The following is a 20,861-nucleotide window of genomic DNA, read 5'->3' as shown; positions in this document are numbered from 1 at the left end:
GGAAACATAGATCTGTCGTAAATAGTCTAAGCTAAACTGTTACAGTTTACCATTGAAACTGAGACATTCTTTTATGGGCACTCTGTACTTAGTTCTAACATGTCGCATGAATTATTTAGGCCAGCAGTTTTATTTATTAATTCATTTATTTTACATTCTCATTAATGAAGTTTCACATGTCTGTGAGTGGCACACTATTCCTTGCAGGCGCTTTGGGCTGTGGTCATGTGCATGTCCAAACACGACTGTGAAAGCAGCCGGGTGAAGTCGTCGACAACCACCGATATTTCGAAAGGTCGCCACTGCTCATTTTCAAGAGAAAACTGCGGCAAGTAAGCGCTGAGCCAAAGCGCCACAGCTCAACCAAAGTTATCGATACTGAATTGTTCAAATGGCTCTAAGCACTATGGGACTTAACATTTGAGGTCATCAGTCCCCTACACTTAGAACTACTTAAACCTACCGAGCGGTCTAAAGGCGATGCAGTCATGGACTATGCGGCTGGTCCCGGCGGAGGTTCGAGTCCTCCCTCGGGCATGGGTGTGTGTGTTTGTCCTTAGGATAATTTAGGTTTAAGTAGTGTGTAAGCTTAGGGACTGATGACCTGAGCAGTTAAGTCCCATAAGATTTCCAACACATTAAAAAACATTACTTAACCCAACTATCCTAAGGACATCACACACATCCATGCCAGAGGCAGGATTCGAACCTGCGACCGTAGCAGTCGCGCGGTTCCGGACTACAGTGCCTAGAACCGCATGGCCACCGCGGCCGCAATCACAAGTTTCATTACTCCTCCTGTTAATTCTGTACTTTTACTGGGAAAAGTAACAGAAGAGAAATTTTTCCTGTTAAACCTCTACTTATTCTGGGGAAAGTAGCAGAAGAGAAAATTTGGAAGAGCAGGCAAGGAACAGAATAAGCAAAACAGATTATCGAAGATGTTTGATTAGTATTTGAAAGCAGTCACTACATTCAACCTTTAACCTGTGAGTACACAGGCCATTATGCACCCGGTTTGAATGCAGTGAAATATTTCCCCTCATATACAGATTGTTCCTCCTAAGAGTTGTCAGGCGTATTTTCTCTAGTGTTTCGGGAAATATTTCGAATTTAGATTTCGTATTTTGTAGGTGGAGTCAGCCCAAACAATTAGTGTTCATCACGTCTTTCATGCGACCGACAAAAGGTCACTTTGTTTCCCATTAGAAACAAAATGAATTTTGAAGCAAAATTTTCCGTGACCATCTGATAGTGTGGTCCCAAATTAGAGTAATATTCGTTTCATCGATATGTGTTAACAGGGGGAGTGAAAATGGATGAATAATCAGCAATCCAGGAACGGACAGCGCCACCCGGGGCCCTGCTGAGTGCTATCGCCAAGCATGCAGCGCTGCTGGAAAGCTACTGGAGTATTGGTTATTCATCATGTTTTACTGTCGCTGTTAACACATATCGATAAAACGAATATTGCACTTACTTGGCACCGCTCTATCCAATGGGTACATAAAATTCTCCTTCAAACATCATTTTGTTTGTAACGGCAAACAAATCAACGCTATCCGTCGATATTGGACGTCGCATGAAACACACGTTGAGCATTTTTGTTAGTTCTGACTACAGGTACAGCTAAACATCGCAAAAGCGAAATTGCAAATATCTGCAGAAACTTTAGAGAAAATACACCTGACGAATCACATGACGGACATCCGATGTAGTCTGACACAAAAATGAACAATAACGCGATTTGACTACTTTTAAAAAAAATTTTCAAATGTGTGTGAAATCTTATGAGACTTAACTGATAAGTTCATCAGTCCCTAAGCTTATACACTATTTAACCTAAATTATCCTAAGGACAAACACACACACCGGTGCCCGAGGGAGGAATCGATCCTTCGCTGGGACCAGCTGCACAGACTACTTTTCAAAATGGTTCTAATGGCTCTGAGCACTATCGTACTTAACATCTGAGGTCATCAGTCCCCTAAAACTTAGAACTAATTAAACGTAACTAATCTAAGGACATCACATACATCTATGTCCGAGGCAGGATTCGAACCTGCGACCGTAGCGGTCGCACGGTTCCAGAGTGAAGCGCCTATTACCGCTCGGTCACTGCGGCCGGCGACTACTTTTAGTGAAAATAATAAAGCGGCATTTAATTTAAGTTAAATCTTGATAAAATGAATTCCTAATCGTTACAACTGGTTTAATGAAACCCGTCAGTGTCGGTGAATCATTCCTTATACAAACAATACAAATATACTTGGACACTGTATTCCACAACACCTAACAAACAGAAAAAGACTCATTTAATTTCATCGTCTATGACTCTTCGTCGTTACAAAACACATGTTTTGAAGATCCACTACAACATCATTTACGCCGCGCAGAGTGGCCGAGCGGTTTGAGGTGCCATGCATGGATTGCACGGACCCTCCTGCCGGAGGTTCGAGTCCTCCCTCGAGCATGGGTGTGTGTGTTGTTCTTAGCATAAGTTAGTTTAAGCAGTGGGTAAGTCTATGGACCGATGACCTAAACAGTTTGGACCCTTAGGAATTCACACACATTTGAACATTTTCCTTATGAGCTGAAAATTTCGTCTACAATAAGAAACACTGTTCTTGTGTAAGCAGTTCATATGCTCTCTCGTTTGAATATATTGCACTAAATGTGATCCTTTCATGAACAGGGTGCAAGTGGACTCACTGTGACGATTTCAAAATAGTGAGCAGAGATGTGAAAAATAATTCTGTAGAAAATCAAATTTGATGAAAACTGAATATAAATTGTTATATTTTTCGTAAAATGGGTACAAAATCTCACCAAATATATACACAAATGACTTTCAGTGGACCATCTGTCTTTCCAGAACCACACATTTACTGAAGACAGAAAGGTAACCCCATATTCAGTCTATTTAATGTGTGCGAAGAAAGTGGGATAAGCGACGTGTATGCTCGGATGACAGAAGTTAGACATCGCGCCGCACGTGTTCTAATCAATACGCGAATTTTAAAAGCTAAGTAGTGTTGCTAACATGAAATACAACTGCAAAATATCTCACGTAGATAAACCTGAAAATTCACGTAAGATATAACTGCAGAAATGTAGCACGAGCAAGCACATATCTCACCAGAAACCAGGACGATGTAGCTTCGATGGGTCCACTTCAATATTACAGCGCAAAGCTTCTGTACTTTACAAGTAGACACGCTCACGGCAGAAAGCGAAGAATGTTGTTCAAAACGGTAGATGGAAGACAAGATTGTCTTTGTACAGTAATCAACACCGGCCTAGCGAAATAAGTTGCCCGCGACATACGGTGTGACTGGGTATCTAGACGTAATGTTCAAGTTACTGCCAGTGACGTGCATTCCTGTCCTCAGTCAAAGATAAAGCTACTCTACAACAGTCGAGTTCGAGAATTCTATTTCGGGTCTAGGTGTAATTTCTTCTCCTTTCTAATTTCGATATGCCAAATAATGCTGCATAGCTTTTCCTACTTGATACATGTAATACAACTAAGTTTTTTTTAACGTTGAATGTAAAAATTATTTGTCAGAGCTGTCCGAAATATACATGCAAAGTAATAATAATTGAAAAATTAATAGCTCCATCATATGACAGGAAGCGAGAAACCCAGGGGGTACACACTTTTAAGTACCCCAACCGGTGGCCCAGCGACTCACCGTGCTTTTGTTCATCGTCAGGTCTCCGTAGACACCCTGCAAGTGCCTATGAAAATCTGTGATTCTCTGGTTTCCCGCCAAAAGAAACTCAATGAGAGCTCTCTGCTTGAACGCACCTCCGTTGCAGAAGCCACTTCGAAAGTTACGTATAACGCCGCTAACCATCTGGACTTCATGAAACGTTTGGGACTGAAGTGGGAATATTCCACGATGTCTCACAATGAATTCCCCATTTTTTAATCGAAATTAGTTGAGAAAAAAAATTGCATTACTTATTGAATGCTCCCCGTACATAGTCTACAGAACAGATGCTCGAACGTACCCCCCCCCCCCCCCCCCCCCCCGACTCCACAATTTTAGCTACTCGTCGGATCACAAGTCTATCAACTCTCCACAGCATATCTCGCATCCACAGCCACCAGTAGCAGCACGGAAGCGGTCTGCCAGTTCTCGAACATTCTTCATTGCAGTGGAATAAATGTAACAAAGTTTGGTGATTACCTGTGAAGCGCGTTGCTAGACTTCCTGGTGCCGTAGTATCCTAAGGAAAAGTAACGGACATGAAAGTGGTATTAACTGTTGGTATTAATCGCCCAACCAATGTGACGGGGTATACTGGGTTTGAATGTAGTCGATGAAGGAATGCGAATAGGTCCACTTGTACCTTGTGGTAAGGTCTTGTGGGACCAAACTGCTGAGGTCACCGGTCCCTACTTGCACCTTGTGGCTATGTGATTTACATGGTTGCATGGAACTACCTAGGACGAAAAGACGCAGGGACAGGCCAAATAGAGACGAAGAGATATAGCTGAAGAAAGGGGCGGCAGTACCGACATCGGACAGGAAAGCATGGAAGAGAACACACTAATCGTTTAAAGGCAGAATACTTCTTCAAAGGTAGACGAATAAGAAAGGTATCGATTATGCTGTCATTACTTTGTTGGTAATAAATAATCGAAAGTGTTTTGGTTAAGAATCACTGTAATTTCTGTATAACGATGAAGAAATCAGATATCACGAAGGCCAAAAATAACGAATAAAATAAAATTACACCTACTCCTAGAATCGAGATTTAGAGCTCGTGTATTCTATGCAAAACTCTACACATTGAAATAACACTGATCAACATACTTGCCATACATTTGATTGCATCGTTTCGAAACTGATTTTCCGTGACGTCCATTTTCTACTAAAAATATGCACCGGACGAAAATTTGTTAGAGCTATTTTTGTACTGATAGTACACATGGAATCGCAGTGTGGCGTCTGAGTGCACGAATTTTATGTTCCCTTAAATGATCTAACACAATTTTGAAACCCACATAATTCAGAACAGAGGCGTGTAAGTAGAGTCTAGAATATATGGGAGGGGTCACGTGCCAGTAGCGTGCATGGCGATCGCTTAACAAAGGCCAGTAGGCTTGGAGAACTTCTTGAGGAATAGCCAGCCTACGTGCCGTTCGTCGGCTATTTTTCGTGGCTGAAATATGAATCAAGATCCGCCGGTAGTATCTATTCCGAGCACGAAATTCTGTTGAGCGCAACTTCTGTGGCAAACTTCCGGCGTCACGCTACTGGCCGCGCTTTCCGACGTGCGGGAACCGGAAGTCCGGCCGAAAACGCGAGCGCGCCCGCCGGCCTCGTAGCGTGTTGCCGCCGAGCTCGCCTCACGATTCGGGCTGTGTATTTATTTCCCACCTTTAATTAACGACCTCTGTTCAGCGTCGATGAATAATTCTGATGATAATTCTAACATTATTTTGATTATTTTGTGCTATACTTCGCTCAAACGTCTCAAAAATGAGATAGACAGGAAGTGCAAAATGGCTAAGCAGGCATGGCTAGAGGACAAATGTAAGGATGTAGAGGCTTATCTAATTAGAGGTAAGATAGATACAGCCTACAGGAAAATTAAAAAGACCTTTGGAGAAAAGAGAACCACTTGCATGAATATCAAGAGCTCAGATGGAAACCCAGTTCTAAGCAAAGAGGGGAAAGCAGAAAGGTGGAAGGAGTCTATAGAGGGTCTATACAAGGGCGATGAACTTGAGGACAATATTCTGGAAATGGAAGAGGATGTAGATAAAGATGAAATGGGAGATACGATACTGCGTGAAGAGTTTGCCAGAGCACTGAAAGACCTGAGTCGAAACAAGGCCCCGGGAGTAGACAACATTCCATTAGAACTACTGACGGCCTTGGGAGAGCCAGTCCTGACAAAACTCTACCATCTGGTGAGCAAGATGTACGAGACAGGCGAAATACCCTCACACTTCAAGAAGAATATAATAATTCCAATCTCAAAGAAAGCAGGTGTTGACAGATGTGAAAATTACCGAAATATCAGTTTAATAAGCCACAGCTGCAAAATATTAACGCGAATTATTTACAGACGAATGGAAAAACTGGTAGAAGCCGACCTCGCGGAAGATCAGTTAGGATTCCATAGAAATGTTGGAACACGTGAGACAATACTGACCTTACGACTTATCTTAGAAGAAAGATTAGGGAAAGGCAAACCTACGTTTCTAGTATTTGTAAACTTAGAGAAAGCTTCCGACAATGTTGACTGGAATACTCTCTTTCAAATTCTAAAGGTGGCAGGGGTAAAATACAGGGAGCGAAAGGCTATTTACAATTTGTACAGAAATCAGATGGCAGTTATGAGAGTCGAGGGACATGAAAGGGATGCAGTGGTTGGAAGGGAGTGAGACAGGATTGTAGCCTCTCCCCGATGTTATTCAATCTGTATATTGAGCAAGCAGTAAAGGAAACAAAAGACTAATTTGGCGTAGGTATTAAAATCCAGGGAGAAAAAATAAAAACTTTGAGGTTCGCCGATGACATTGTAATTCTGTCAGATACAGCAAAGGACTTGGAAGAGCAGTTGAACGGAATGGACAGTGTCTTGAAAGGAGGATATAAGATGAACATCAACAAAAGTAAAACGAGGATAATGGAATGTAGTCGGATTAAGTCGGGTGATGCTGGGGGAATTAGATTAGGAAATGAGACGCTTAAAGTAGTAAAGGAGTTTTGGTATTTGGGGAGCAAAATAACTGATGAGGGTCAAACTAGAGAGGATATAAAAGGTAGACTGGCAATGGCAAGGTAAGCGTTTCTGAAGAAGAGAAATTTGTTAACATGGAGTATAGATTTAAGTGTCAGGAAGTCATTTCTGAAAGTATTTGTATGGAGTGTAGCCATGTATGGAAGTGAAACATGGACAATAAATAGTTTGGACAAGAAGAGAATAGAAGCTTTCTAAATGTGGTGCTACAGAAGAATGTTGAAGATTAGGTGGGTAGATCACGTAACCAATGAGGAGGTATTGAATAGGATTGGGGAGAAGTATGTGGCCCAACTTCACTAGAAGAAGGGATCGGTTGGTAGGACATGTCCTGAGGCATCAAGGGATCACAAATTTAGCATTGGAGGGCAGCGTGGAGGGTAAAAATCGTAGAGGGAGACCAAGAGATGAATACACTAAGCAGATTCAGAAGGATGTAGGTTGCAGTAGGTACTGGGAGATGAAGAAGCTTGCACATGATAGATTAGCATGGAGAGCTGCATCAAATCAGTCACAGGACTGAAGACCACAACAACAACAACATACTTCGCCAATTCTTGAGCAGCTCGGAGGTTGACGTATGACTTCCCTTTTCACTAAAATCCTAAGAGTTTGTCTGGATAAGTGACAGTTACGTGTCGTTTCAATCACCATTCCACATATAGCCCGCTGCGAATTCCTCTCTCATACTATTTTCTTCATCTCAGTGTAGCACTTGTACCGAACGCCAAGTATTTATTGGATATACTCCAATGTTTATCTTCCATTTCAGTTTTTATACTTTATAGAATGGAATTAGTTATTTAACATCTTATCACATGTTCTGTCATCCTCTCTCTTCTTCCTGTGAATGTTTTTCTCGTGTTCTTCTGGACGCCATTTCTGCAGAGGACCTCCTTAGTTCTTACCAGTCCCCCTAATTTTCAGTATCCTTCTATAGTAATACATCTCAAACGCTTTCGTTGTCTTCTGTACCAGTTTTACCACAGTCCATGACTGACTTCCATGCGATGCTGATGTCGAAAATCGGTTTCCAACCAGATCATTGCACCGGCCCCTCTCTTTCTCTCTTTCTCTCTCAGATGTCTGTCATGTAGTTAGTTCCGTGTCCCGTAAATCATATTCGTGATAAATGTTATGATGTGGAATGTATCGATAACAAACACGACTCGGACATCAACTCCATCCCAATCCCGGGCATCGAGAACCAGATACAACAGTTGCGTGCCAGCTTTCCGCAGAAGATGAGAAACGCCTTTGTGACACGCTTCACAACAGGGTTTGTGCCCGCAAACCGGCTAGCGCGGTTGCAACATCTTACTGATGAGCGAGTTCATACTGTTGAGTTCTTTGTAACTTTCGACTCATTTTTCTAATCACTATAATACCATCACAAGCCCCCTCAAACCATGAAGTTCCATTTAGTTTCCGTCCCACATTTGTCCCAATTTCGAAACCCTTATTTCAGTCACAGTTTACTGAGCTCTAGCTTGAAGTATCGGAGCTCTACAATGGACTAAAATCTCGGAACAGCTCAAACAGGCCGCCCTACCTTCGGACAGCCAACAATTTCCAACATACCTGTGACGCGTCAGTGAAGCGAACTACAGCCCATCGGCCGTCAAAAATCACTCTTAGACAGCGTGTACTAATAATTGGGATTGAACTTTTGAACCACGGGCTGAGATTATTCCACGTGCCATATTGCGCCCAGTGTGGCAGGTGTTAGTGACCATGAAACTCCCTCACATATTAAAATTGTGTGCCAGACCGGGACTCGAACGTACCTTTCGCAGGAAATATGCCCTTACCGAGTAACCTGCCCAGGCATGATTCACAACCCGCCTTTGGGCAGTATTTCTCTCCTACAATCCGAACTTGCTCGTTTTGGACACGTGTTCTCATGCATACTTGGAAGAAAGGATATCGTGAACAAATGGCTTAGTCATAGCGTGGCAGGATGGATCTTGAACTATGAAGAACACTGTGAAAATTTTAAGAACCTTCATGCCACATCAAAACCGTGTGACGTATCTGAACTCGAACCTCGAACACTGCCTTCCAATAGGCAAGGTAGTAGGCACACACTTCGCTAAAGTATGAATGTTGAACACTGGAAACAATCCCCCTAGACTGTGTCTAAGTCATTTCTCTTAATATCATTTCTTCGAGGTGCTTTAGTGCCGCAATGTATGCAGGAGAACTTCGGTGGGGTCTGGAAAAGTGAAGAGAGGTAATGGAAAAAGTAAAGCTGTGAAGAAAGTGGATGGGGATTTGTGAGTGGAGAACTCACTTGGTAAGAGCACAGTCCGTGTAAGGCAAGATTCTGGGTTCGTGTCCCGTTAGACACAAGGTTTTAATCGGCTGTAGAGCGAATGATTGATTTTGAGAATTAGTGGCTGAATACAGTACTTCACTTTCTGACCAGCCACGGCCCTTATACCACACATTTATATCGCATGGCACTGAGCAACGGCTGAGACTGCGTGTGAGTCAGTTGTAACTGCGGAACACACAATCCTGACCTGTAGATTGTTCAACAACCGAGGGCAAATATTACAGCACAAAACACTTTAAAATAGGACACTATATACAACCTAGTGCGTAACGAAGACGTACACAAGAAAATGCAGACTACAGACATACAAAGCCTAGACATATCAAGCAGCTACACGCCTTATGACCACCAACTTACTATCGATATATGCTATATGAGCACCACCTGGCTAGGAATGACTGCTAGTCAAACACACGCACGGTGCATGTAAAGTAAATAGTATCAGTAACCTAACTGCCCGCGTGTAGAATGGGGAAGGCACGCAATACACACTATGTGATCAAAAGTATCCGGACACCCTCAAAAACTTGCGTTTTTCATATTAGGTACTTTCTACTGCCACCTACTGCCAGGTACTCCACCTCAGCGACCTCAGTAGTCATTAGACATCGTGAAACAGCAGAACGGGGCGCTCCGCGGAAGTCACAGGCTTCGAACGTGGTCACGTGATTGGGTTTCACTTGTGTCATCCATCTGTACGCGAGATTTATATACTCCTCAACATCCCTAGGTCCACTGGTTACGATGTGATAGTGAAGTGGAAACGTGAAGGGACGCGTACAGCACAAAAGCGTACTGGCCGACCTCGTCTGTTGACTGACAGAGACCGCCACCGGTTGAAGAAGGTCGTAATTTGTAATAGGCAGACGTCTATCCAGACCATCACACAGGAATTCCAGACTGCATCAGAATCCACTGCTAACACTATGACAGTTTGGCGAGAGGTGAGAAAAACTGAAGTTCGTGGTTGAGCTGCAGCTCATAAGCCGGTAAATGCCAAACGACGCTACGCTTGATGTAAGGAACGATTGAACAGTGGAAAAACTTTGTGTGGAGTGACGAATCACGCTACACAATGTCGCGATCCGATGGCAGGTTGTGGGTATGGCGAATGCTCGGTGAACGTCCTCTGCCAGCGAGTGTAGTGCCAACAATAAAATTCGGAGACGGTGACGTTACGGTGTGGCCGCATTTTTCATGGAGGGAGCTTGTGCACCTTGTTGTTTTGCGTCGCACTATCACAGCACAGGCCTACACTGATGTTTTAAGCAACTTCTTGCTTCCCACTGTTGAACAGCAGTTCGGGGATGGCGATTGCATCTTTCAACACGATCGAGCACCTGTTCATAATGCACGGCCTGTGGCGGAGTGATTACACGACAATAACATCCCTGTAAGGGACTGGCCTGCACAGAGTTCTGATCTGAATCCTACAGAACACCTTTGCGAAGTTTTGGAACGTCGACTTCGTACCAGGCCTCACCGACCGAGTGATTTCCCTAAATCGCTTCAGGCAAATGCCAGGATGGTTCCTTTGAAAGGGCACGGCCGACTTCCTTCCCCATTCTTTGCTAATCCGATGAGACCGATGACCTCGCTGTTTGGTCTCTTCCCCCAAACAACCCAACCCAACCCAAATCCTCCGCAAAACATTTAAACCAAAAAAAATTTAAACCTCACCGACCGACATTGATACCTTTCCTCAATGCAGCACTCGGTGAAGAATGGGCTGCCATTCCCCAAGAAACCTTCCAGCACCTGACTGAACGTATGCCTGCGGGAGTGGAAGCTGTCATCAAGGCCAACCGTGGGCTAACACCATATTGAATTCCAGCATTTGCTATGGAGGGTGCCACGAACTTGTAAGTCATTTTCATCCAGGTGTCCGGATACTTTTGATCACATAGTGTAACTGTATTTAAAAACATTCTTATTGATTTTTTATATACCACGTAATACAAAACTCGCTTCTGAACAAATTGTTAGTATTGTAGTCTACTCACATTTTGCAGTGTTTGGAACTAACCAGCATTTACTTTTGAAATGCTGCATATGTCTAAAAAACAAGAAAAAAGAAGGAATAAGACGTACAACGACAACCACAAAACCTATCCAAACAATAAAACCATGATTTTTCAACTACACATCACTTGTTTAAGGCGTTCAAAGATACGTCCTGACAATCTTCAGTTTCTGCCAAGTTTCACTGGATCACAAGCTGCGTTTTCATGTTTTCCATTTTCAAACACGGACGGTTATCGCTGAGGGTATTTTTGTACATGTAAAAGCTTCTCTCCACATCACAGACGTCACAGGAGCGTGTCTCAACTGTTGTGTTATTCCCATATATTATCACGAACTTTGAACTTTATAGAATACTCAGGATTTCGCTGGAGCATGCTTTGCAATTTCAGGTTCTATGGGTTAATTGTCTCCTTTCTGCAACTGAAGTAAAAGTCTCATTCGGACCAGACGCGTTTCGCTTTATTTTGAAGCATCTTCAGCGATCACTGTTACAATATGTTATCTCTTAAAATTACGGTTGTTTTGATCGTCAACAATTCGTATGCTTTACTTATTAGTATAAACAGTTTCTATTCTTTTCGTTACTGATTGTTTTCCGTTCTTTCTTCCACTTGTATGTGTTGAGTATTCGCATTTCCACACGTCACTTTCACGTCAATTAACACATTTACACTTTTGTGCATTGTCCTCTCGTCAGTTTGCGTGCTTTGCTTCGTTACTGTGGGATGGGTTCGCGTTTTGTTTGTTTTATAGTGGTCGAGGCGTCTGCTATCAATCTGTTAGTGTTTATACTTTCCGGCTAGGAAGAGAGAATAAGAGAGACAGAGAGAGAACTTTTGTGTGTGTGTGCGTGTGTGTGTGTGTGTGTGTGTGTGTGTGTGTGTGTGTGAGAGAGAGAGAGAGAGAGAGAGAGAGAGAGAGAGAGAGAGAGAGAGAGAATTTTTAAATTTTTATTCCATGTATTAATTTTAATTAATCAACTTCTTTTTTGTTTAATTATTTTTATTTATTTATTTATTCTTTTCTTCATAGTAATGAGTAAAGTATGCGGACTTAATGGTAAAAGCAAACGAAATTGCAAGAGAATAAACTATTTTGTTACTGTGACCACTGAAGATGCTCTAAAATAAAGCGAAACTCGTCTGGTCTGAATTAGACTTTCAATATAGTAAAGACGGCAATTAACCGATACAACTTTTATATGTCCAAGGGCGGAGAAAGCGGCAAAAAAAGCGAAATGTACGTTGCCATTTTTTTACTTCGTCAGCGACACGACTACTAGCTCGACGTTCTATTTATGTTGCACGCTATCTAAGGTGTCAGAAAGTTGAGTACCGGGATGTTCCAGTTTCGTGATGGTTTTTAATACCACTGAAAAACTGGTGTTGATTTATGCCAGGTTTGCAGACAAGCTATTTGTAAAAAGCTCTTCCACACAGTTTTGATAGCAACTGATTCATTACAGTCAAGGTCACAAAAGATATCTTAGTTTTGATCCAGTTGGTGCAGTGATACTAGGCAGCATTAGGACAAGAACTCCGTCGTGTATGCACTAGTTGAGTGGGAAGGGTCTGTGAAGGTACAGGTTCCCTGAATTTCTGCACCCACATCGATTCTTTCACATAGATTTTCTTACCAAAGGTAATTAATTTGTCCACATCACGGTAATCTGATCGCACCTCTACTGCAACTCGATGATGATGATGATAATGATGTTTGGTTTGTGGGGTGCTCAGCTGCTCTGTCATCAGTGCGCGTACAAATACCCAATCTGTACACAATCTAGTCTAGCCACTTTCACGAATGATGATGGAACAATGAGGACAACACAAACATTAAGTCCCCGGGCAGAGAAAATCCCCAAATCAGCCGGGAATCGGACCCGGGACCCCGTGATCCAGAGGTAGCAACTAGTCAACTCGAAGATCAGTGCAAGGAAAGTGACGTACACCATTGTGTAGTGTGTGTGTGTACTGAACCAGGGACCTAGAATCAATGAAGAGGTTCGTCCCACCGTAGTCCGCAGTGATCCACAACCCCACAACAGGCCACAGCAGTCCATCCACCCCACCGTCGTCCCACACCGAACCAGGGTGACTGTGCGGTTTGGCCTGAAGTGGAACCCTCCTTCGGGAACGTCTCACACCAGACAACCCCAGATGTTTGCGTGGTAGAGTACTCATGGTGTATGTATACATGGAGGCAGTGTTTGCGCAGCAATCGGCGACATACATAGTGTAACTGAGGCGGAATAAGGGGAACCAGCCCGCACTCACCGAGGCAGATGGAAAACTGCCTTAAAAACCATACACAGGCTGGCTGGCACACCGGAACTCGACACAAATCCGTCGGGCGTATTCGTGCCGGGAACAGGCACGCCTTCCCGCACGGAGAGCAGCGCATTAGACCGCGCGGCTGGCCGGGCGGGCGACGTGCACCATACAGGGGTAGAGAATGTCAAATTCCGTGGCTACTTTAGCCATATATGAAGCATCATCTGTTGCTAGCAGCAAAACGTTCTCTCTCCTCACACTATCCGGCCACAGCAGTTTCATAGAGTTGTCAATTAAAATGCTAATTGTTGATTTGTTTACTCCCTCAAGAGCGGCACACGTTAGGAATATCATTTATCGAGGCCGGTCAACTCTAAGAACACAGACAGAAACTTTTGCAACATAGTGCCCACCCAGATTTTTTTCAGCAACATTAATTCGTATTTTGTTGAGATCACAATCGAAGTGTATGGATAAATAGTTCTTTCTCAGCGTAGATTGATCTGGAACTGGATGTGTTGTGTGCTTCTTCAAGAACTGTCTGAAGCGTTGATTCTTCAGCTTCTCCGTTGTGCTGTTGCAAGACACCATCCTCTCTCACAATTCCTTGCAGAATGGTTGCACGGTTGAAGATGGACGTGTCTGCTCAGATGTCAGCGTTTGTCTGCTGTCTTTTTCAACTGTGTTTTACGGTATTATAGTGATGTTGCACGTGGAAGCACTTTGCTATCCTGACTTTAGCTTCACATAGTTCAGAAAATAATATTTCTCCTTCAGTACTGAGGAATGTCACTCCAAAATTACGAACAAAACCTCGCAGCTTCATGCTGTTGTTTAGTTTAGGCACGTAAGACCAGACTGATTTTGTATTCACACCGAATAGTGTGATCACTTGTGAGACGTTTATTACGTCGGAAGTCGCCATTGTTGACTCCCAGAGTTTTTTGTCGACCCCGCTCGAGAATGTCTTACATTAGCGAACCGAACAGTTTGCTAAGCTGCTTGTCTACTATTGTTCTGATGAATAAAGCTTTGTAGTACTCGTAATTGTATTTATTTGTAACAATATCATCTGAAACATTGTCATGCGAGCAACATTTTCACGCTTCTGTTCTTGTGTCCTTAAAGATACGATAAATAATGCCTATCTGGCTAAAGTTGGTCGAAATATGACATATTTAAGCAAAAGTTAGCTGAAATACGACCTACTACTGAAAGATGTAGATATGACTTTATATGCACATTAAGAACACTTTTTGTATACTGCAGTACCTGGATTCTTTTATAAATTGTTGTAAAATACGCTCCAATATCCAGGAAAAAATACGAGTTGTCATTAAAATCCTGGCCCTAATAATAGCGCAAGTTTTGAATAGCGCGCCACCTTGACTGTCATTATTCGGTAAGTAAATAATTATTGTGACAGGTCTGTAGGAGAGAGACAGGAATGAGTATACATAGATGGCTAGATAATACGTGTCCTTGATGTCAAATGAATGAATGCTTATTTTGTTGACATAACTTTTTTCTGATGACTTTCCTGAAGTCTAGAGTTTACGACAATTATTTTTCTACCACTCAGCCATTAAAGGCTGATTGAATTTCAGCCTTTAATGGCTGAGTGGTAGAAAAATAATTGTTTCAACGAAATGAAGTTCATGAAAACACAGTTATTGAAAATTGCAATAGCACTCACGCGCCACCAAAGCCATTGCTGCCATTTACTGAACATGTCGTCCCACACATCTCGATGGATTCGTTAACAGCGCAACTGTCGCAATTTAGGCTCAGAAAACCGGTTAGTGATTGATGAGAAAACAAACACATGCTTAGCATGTCACTCTTTGGTGTGCGTTGTGGTCTGGAATAAATATTGAAGGTGAATGGCGAATGCCATCGTACTCTGATAACCCATGCCTTTTTGCCTCAGTTGGACGATATTGCTCTTGAAGACATGTGGGATCATCAAGACAGTGCCAGCTGCCGTACCGTCCGGGACACACTGACGGATTTGCCAGATGCTTTCGTGGTCGTGTCACCTCCAGTTTTCTTGACTAGAATTGGCTGCTACGGTCTTACGATTTAAATTCAATGGTCACCAGTAGACTTTTTTCTGTTGAGTTTTATGAAGTCTCGAGTTCACACCAACAGCTTCATTACCACTTCGTCATTAAAGGCTAAAATGTAACGCTGTATCAACGAATTGACATTCATCAAAAAACAGTTATGGAAATTTCTACACGACTCGCGCACCAACAAGGCCAGGGCTGCAATATACGGGACGTGTTGTTCGATACATAATACCCAAACATCGACATGAATGAACAATAAATATTATAATGCTTTGGTGTTTAGAGACGATGTTTTATTTGGAACTAGTGACCGGCCCTGGTATCGCACGGTAGCATTAAGTATCTACGTATGGCTGGACGACTTGTCCGGCGTAGCCTTAATTTGTTTGTAGACCACTACGAAGAATTACAGTTACAATTAGACAACAATTTAGCTAAATGAATAGCATCACTACCACATAACTGAAACACCTTAAAAAGCACACACCTAGAAAGTTCTCAGGGAGCACGAATGTTACCTGTTCAAGATTTAGTTGGAGTCTGGAGTGAAATCTCGTGGCAGTGATGTCAGATGCAAGCTTCCACGGCCTACTGCAACGGCCGTTCGGCCTGATCTATGGCCACTTGCTGGCCGGCCGAATGCACCGACAATACAGCTTGAGCTATATTTACTGTATGACCTTCCACGTTTCCCAACGTAACATCGGTATGAAGCACCCTCTGTCATGTGACGTCGCTAGGATTCACCCCCTGCCGCACAACACTGATACAACGCAACCTCTGTCCTTCAAACCAGTACGAGGCATCCTCTACCACGCAACATCGGTACGGAACAACTTCCACTACGCTACAGGGTACGAAACACCCTCTACCACGTAACACTGCTATGGAGCGCACTCTTCCAGGCAACATCGCCACAAAGCGTCTTTCACCACGCAACATTTTTGCCATGCTCCCTCTGCCACGTAACATCGGTACTGCTAGACGGCAATGGCATCGATTTCATAGCAGCGAGACACTATAATTCGTCACAGTTCAGGCAGAGTGTGCGAAATAATGTAAATTAAGTACTCAAAGCTTCGTCCTGAATTAGTCTATTTGTTAATGAAGCGCCTAGAACCGCTCGGCCACATCGGCCGGCTGTTACTGAAAATAGTATCAAAATCCCTATAGTAGTTCCTGAGATTAACCCGTACGAACACAAAGAACAAAGTGGAGGAGCTCAATTTATACAGGCAGTTGATCTTGACCGGGCCAAATATCTCACAAAATAAGCGTCAAACGAAAAAACTACAAAGAACGGAACTTGTCTAGCTTGAAGGGGGAAACCATATGGCGCTATGGTTGGCCCGCTAGATGGCTCTGCCATAGGTCAAATGGAGCACTCGTCCGCGAAAGGCAAAGGTCCCGAGTTCGAGTCTCGGTCTGGCACACAGTTTTAATCTGCCAGGAAGTATCTGCTCAAAATGTTGTCCGTCAACCCCAATCCATTTGGCAATACGTGTAACGACATTCCTCTCAACAGCGAGTAGTTCGCCTTCCATAATGTTCGCACATGCGTTGACAATGCGCTGACGCATGTTGTCAGGCGTTGTCTGTGGATTACGATAGCAAATATCCTTCAACTTTTCCCACAGAAAGAAATCCGGGGACGTCAGATCCGGTGAACGTGGGGGCCATAGTATGTTGCTTAGACAACCAATCCACCTGTCATGAAATGTGCTATTGAATACCACTTCAACCGCACGCGAGCTATGTGCCGGACAACCATCACGTTAGAAGTACATCGCATTCTGTCATGCACTGAAACATCTTGTAGTAACATCGGTAGAACATTACGTAGGAAATCAGCATACATTGGACCAGTTAGACTGACATCGATAAAATGGGGGCCAATTATCCTTCCCCCCATAATGCCGCACCATACATTAACTCGCCAAGGTCGCTGATGTTCCACTTGTCACAGCGATCGTGGATTTCCCGTTGCCTAATAGTGCATGTTATGCCAGTTTACGTTACCGCTGTTGGTGAATGACGCTTCGTAGCTAAATACAGTGCGTACAAAAAATCAGTCATCGTCCCGTAATTTCTCTTGTGCCAAGTGGCAGAACTATACACGACGTTCAAAGTCGTCGCCATGCAATTCCTGGTGCATAGAAACATGGTACGGGTGCAATGATGTGATACACGAAAAATAATCCCTGAGATTACGTCTACATTTTTGTCTCCGTGATGCTTCACGTAGACATCATTTTGCAACAGATTCTAAAAGCGCTTCACGCAATGCTATATTAACAAGGCGGTGAGTCGCATGCTGTTAAATAATCAGAGCTCATAGAACTATTTTACGAAAATATAGATTCCGGTCCCCCATATTATCATCATTCTTTGTTGTGTCCGTTCCGCCAAATAGGTGTTCTGTTCACGCTCTTGCCGACGTAAATATCAATAAAGTTAGGCGTTAAGATTTTCTTCCACTCTTTTCGCCACATTCGTTGAGGACACCATAAGTATACTCGAGACGGTGCCCGGACCTGGGCAGTATCGGTATATAACCAATGCACGGCTGGCATTGGTGGAATGACGACGAGGTCATTTTCAAGGTGGAACTTTTCCTCAACAATCAAGTTGCAGGCTTCTACTATCGAGGTCTCTGGCAAGCTATGCCTCGTTGTAGGAAATACGTCTTTAAAGGATGAAAATGTAGAGATGGGCTACCTCCATCATATAGTTTCATGGTAAATCCTTGATTTTTTCGAGGTGATAACCAAGACTTTCTCATTCCTACTCGTACTAAAGGACAGCGAAACACGATGGACGAGAGGTGCAGCTATCTCAGGTGCGAAATGGACAGATACTTCAGGGATAATGGGCGGTCGCTGGGGAACCCTGCACTGGGAGCGCAACTGCTCCTAATAGCAGGTGGGGGCGGTAGGGATGGCGGAATGACAGGCCCCGAGATAGCGCCCCCGCAGAAGAGCGATCGATAAGCGGCAAGGAGGCCCGCACCTGTCTGACAATGGTAATTTCCCGGCCGCCGGATTAACCGTGCCGTCCCCGCCGGCGCGTCGCAAATTACAGGCGGCGCGGCAGCGCACCGCGCCGGGACGCGCTCTTGATTAGCGTCGCGCCTGCCGCTAACTGCCGCTGCCCGCACCACTCCGCCGCCCAAGTGGCCCCGCTGCTCTGGTGCGCGCCGCACTTCTGTCTGCGTCGCGTCGACGCTTCCGCCGCGTCTCCGCCTCCGTTCCCACCGGAAAATACCACAGCACGTCCGTACGGTAAAGGACCAAATTTCCAATTTTGAAAAATTTGAAAGAGAACAGTTGCCCTTCCCCATTGCCTTGCTCGCCAGAAGTGACGTAGTGATTCTTCCCTTGTTTAGGGATGCACTACTGACTAAACCAGTCGCGAACAATTGTGTCCCGGTGAGATGGCGCATTGTTCAAATGGCTCTCAGCACTATGGGACTTACTTCTGAGGTCAACAGTCCCCTACAACTTAGAACTACTTAAACCTAACTAACCTAAGGACATCACACACATCCATGCCCGAGGCAGGACGAACCTGAGACCGTAGCGGTCGCGCGGTTCCAGACTGTAGCTCCTAAAACCACTCGGCCACTCCGGCTGGCTGGCGCATTGTAATCCATAAAAATTCTATAGTTGTTTGGGAACATGTAGTCGATGAAAGGCTTCAAATGTTGGGGAATATGAAGTCGATGAAAGGCTGAAAATGGTCTCCAAGCAGCAGAACATAACCAATTCGAATCAATGATAACATAAAAGTATTCAAACATCGAGATATCACTTGCCAAAAAGAGGAATATTCGCTCAGCTGTCCATTGCACGTATATACTTTTGGTGTGAAGAGTTGCTATGTGCTCAGCACTAGCCATTGTTTATGGATGCACTACTGACTAAAGGTTAGATCAGTGATGTTCTATTCTTCGACTGAATAGCAAAAATATCAACCTTAATAACAAGACATGATTCAATAAGACCGCAACATTTAAACTTCTTCCTTCTTTTTCTTCTTCTTCTTTACACTTTAGGCAAGATCAAAAAGTTCCCCTTCAAAGGCCACACTGATCCCTTCCCTCTGTGTCTGTACTTGTATACCCGCATCAGACTCGCGCTGGGTTCGTACATACGCAGTACCGGAGCCCTTGGACGGAAGCTTTTTGATGGCTTCTGATACACAGGGTGGTCCTTTGATAGCGACCGATCCAAATATCTCACGAAATAAGCGTCAAACGAAAAAACTACAAAGAACGAAACTCGTCTAGCTTGAAGGGGGAAACCAGATGCCGCTATGGTTGGCCCACTAGATAGCGCTGCCATAGGTCAAACGGATATCAACCGCGTTTTTTAAAATAGGAACCCCCCCATTTTTTATTACATATTCGTGTAGTACGTAAAGAAATATGAATGTTTTAGTTGGACCGCTTTCTTCGCTTTGTGATAGATGGCGCTGTAACAGTCACAAACGCCACCCGGGATTACCCGAGCGGTTTGAGGCGCTACAGTCATGGACTGTGCGGCTGGTCCCGGCGGAGGTTCGAGGCCTCACTCGGGCATCGGTGTGTGTGTTTGTCCTTAGGATAATTTAGGTTAAGTAGTGTGTAAGCTTATGGACTCATGACCTTAGCAGTTAAGTCCCATAAGATTTCACACACATTTGAACATTTTTTGAACAGTCACAAAGGTATAAGTACGTGGTATCACGTAACATTCCGCCAGTGCGGACGGTATTTACTTCGTGATACATTACCCGTGTTAAAATGGACCGTTTACCTATTGCGGAAAAGGTCGATATCGTGTTGATGTATGGCTATTGTGATCAAAATGCCCAACGGGCGTGTGATATGTATGCTGCTCGGTGTCCTGGACGACATCATCCAAGTTTCCGGACCGTTCGTCGGATAGTTACATTATTTAAGGAAACAGAAAGTGTTCAGCTACATGTGAAACGTCAACCACGACCTGCAACAAATGCTGATGCCCAAGTAGCAGTTTTAGCTGTTGTCGCGGCTAATCCTCACATCAGGAGCAGACAAATTGCGCGAGAATCGGGAATCTCAAAACCGCCGGTGTTGAGAATGCTACATCAATTGTGGGAGGTCCTCCACACGAATGCTACAAATTACGATAAATTTCGGTTACACTATAAATCACACAAACTTAATAATTGTATATTCACCTAAATACCAACAGATTACAATTAATAAACTAAACTAAACACCATCCGAACAGGCCTTGAAAAGCCCAACGGTACCGACCAGCCGCCGTGTCATCCTCAGCCCACAGGCGTCGCTGGTTGCGGTAATGGAGGGGCATGTGGTCATCATACCGCTCTGCCGGCCGTTTACGAGACCGGAGCCGCTAC

General features: G+C 43.9%; 1 protein-coding gene across 1 annotated transcript in view; it reads right to left on the bottom strand.

Annotated features, from left to right (window-relative positions):
* LOC124732752 (WAS/WASL-interacting protein family member 3-like) overlaps positions 1 to 18,813 on the bottom strand; it is a 65,171-nt gene extending 46,358 nt beyond the window's left edge. Inside the window, exon 1 of the mRNA XM_047248522.1 lies at positions 18,483 to 18,813. Coding sequence (XP_047104478.1) covers positions 18,483 to 18,813 — 331 coding nt within the window. The remainder of the gene's footprint in view (positions 1 to 18,482) is intronic.
* Between the last annotated feature and the right edge of the window lie 2,048 nt (positions 18,814 to 20,861).

This window comes from Schistocerca piceifrons, chromosome 1, assembly GCF_021461385.2.
Source record: "Schistocerca piceifrons isolate TAMUIC-IGC-003096 chromosome 1, iqSchPice1.1, whole genome shotgun sequence".
Taxonomy (NCBI): domain Eukaryota; kingdom Metazoa; phylum Arthropoda; class Insecta; order Orthoptera; family Acrididae; genus Schistocerca; species Schistocerca piceifrons.
Note: the sequence above shows the minus strand (reverse complement) of the source record. Positions and strands in the feature narration are given on the sequence as shown.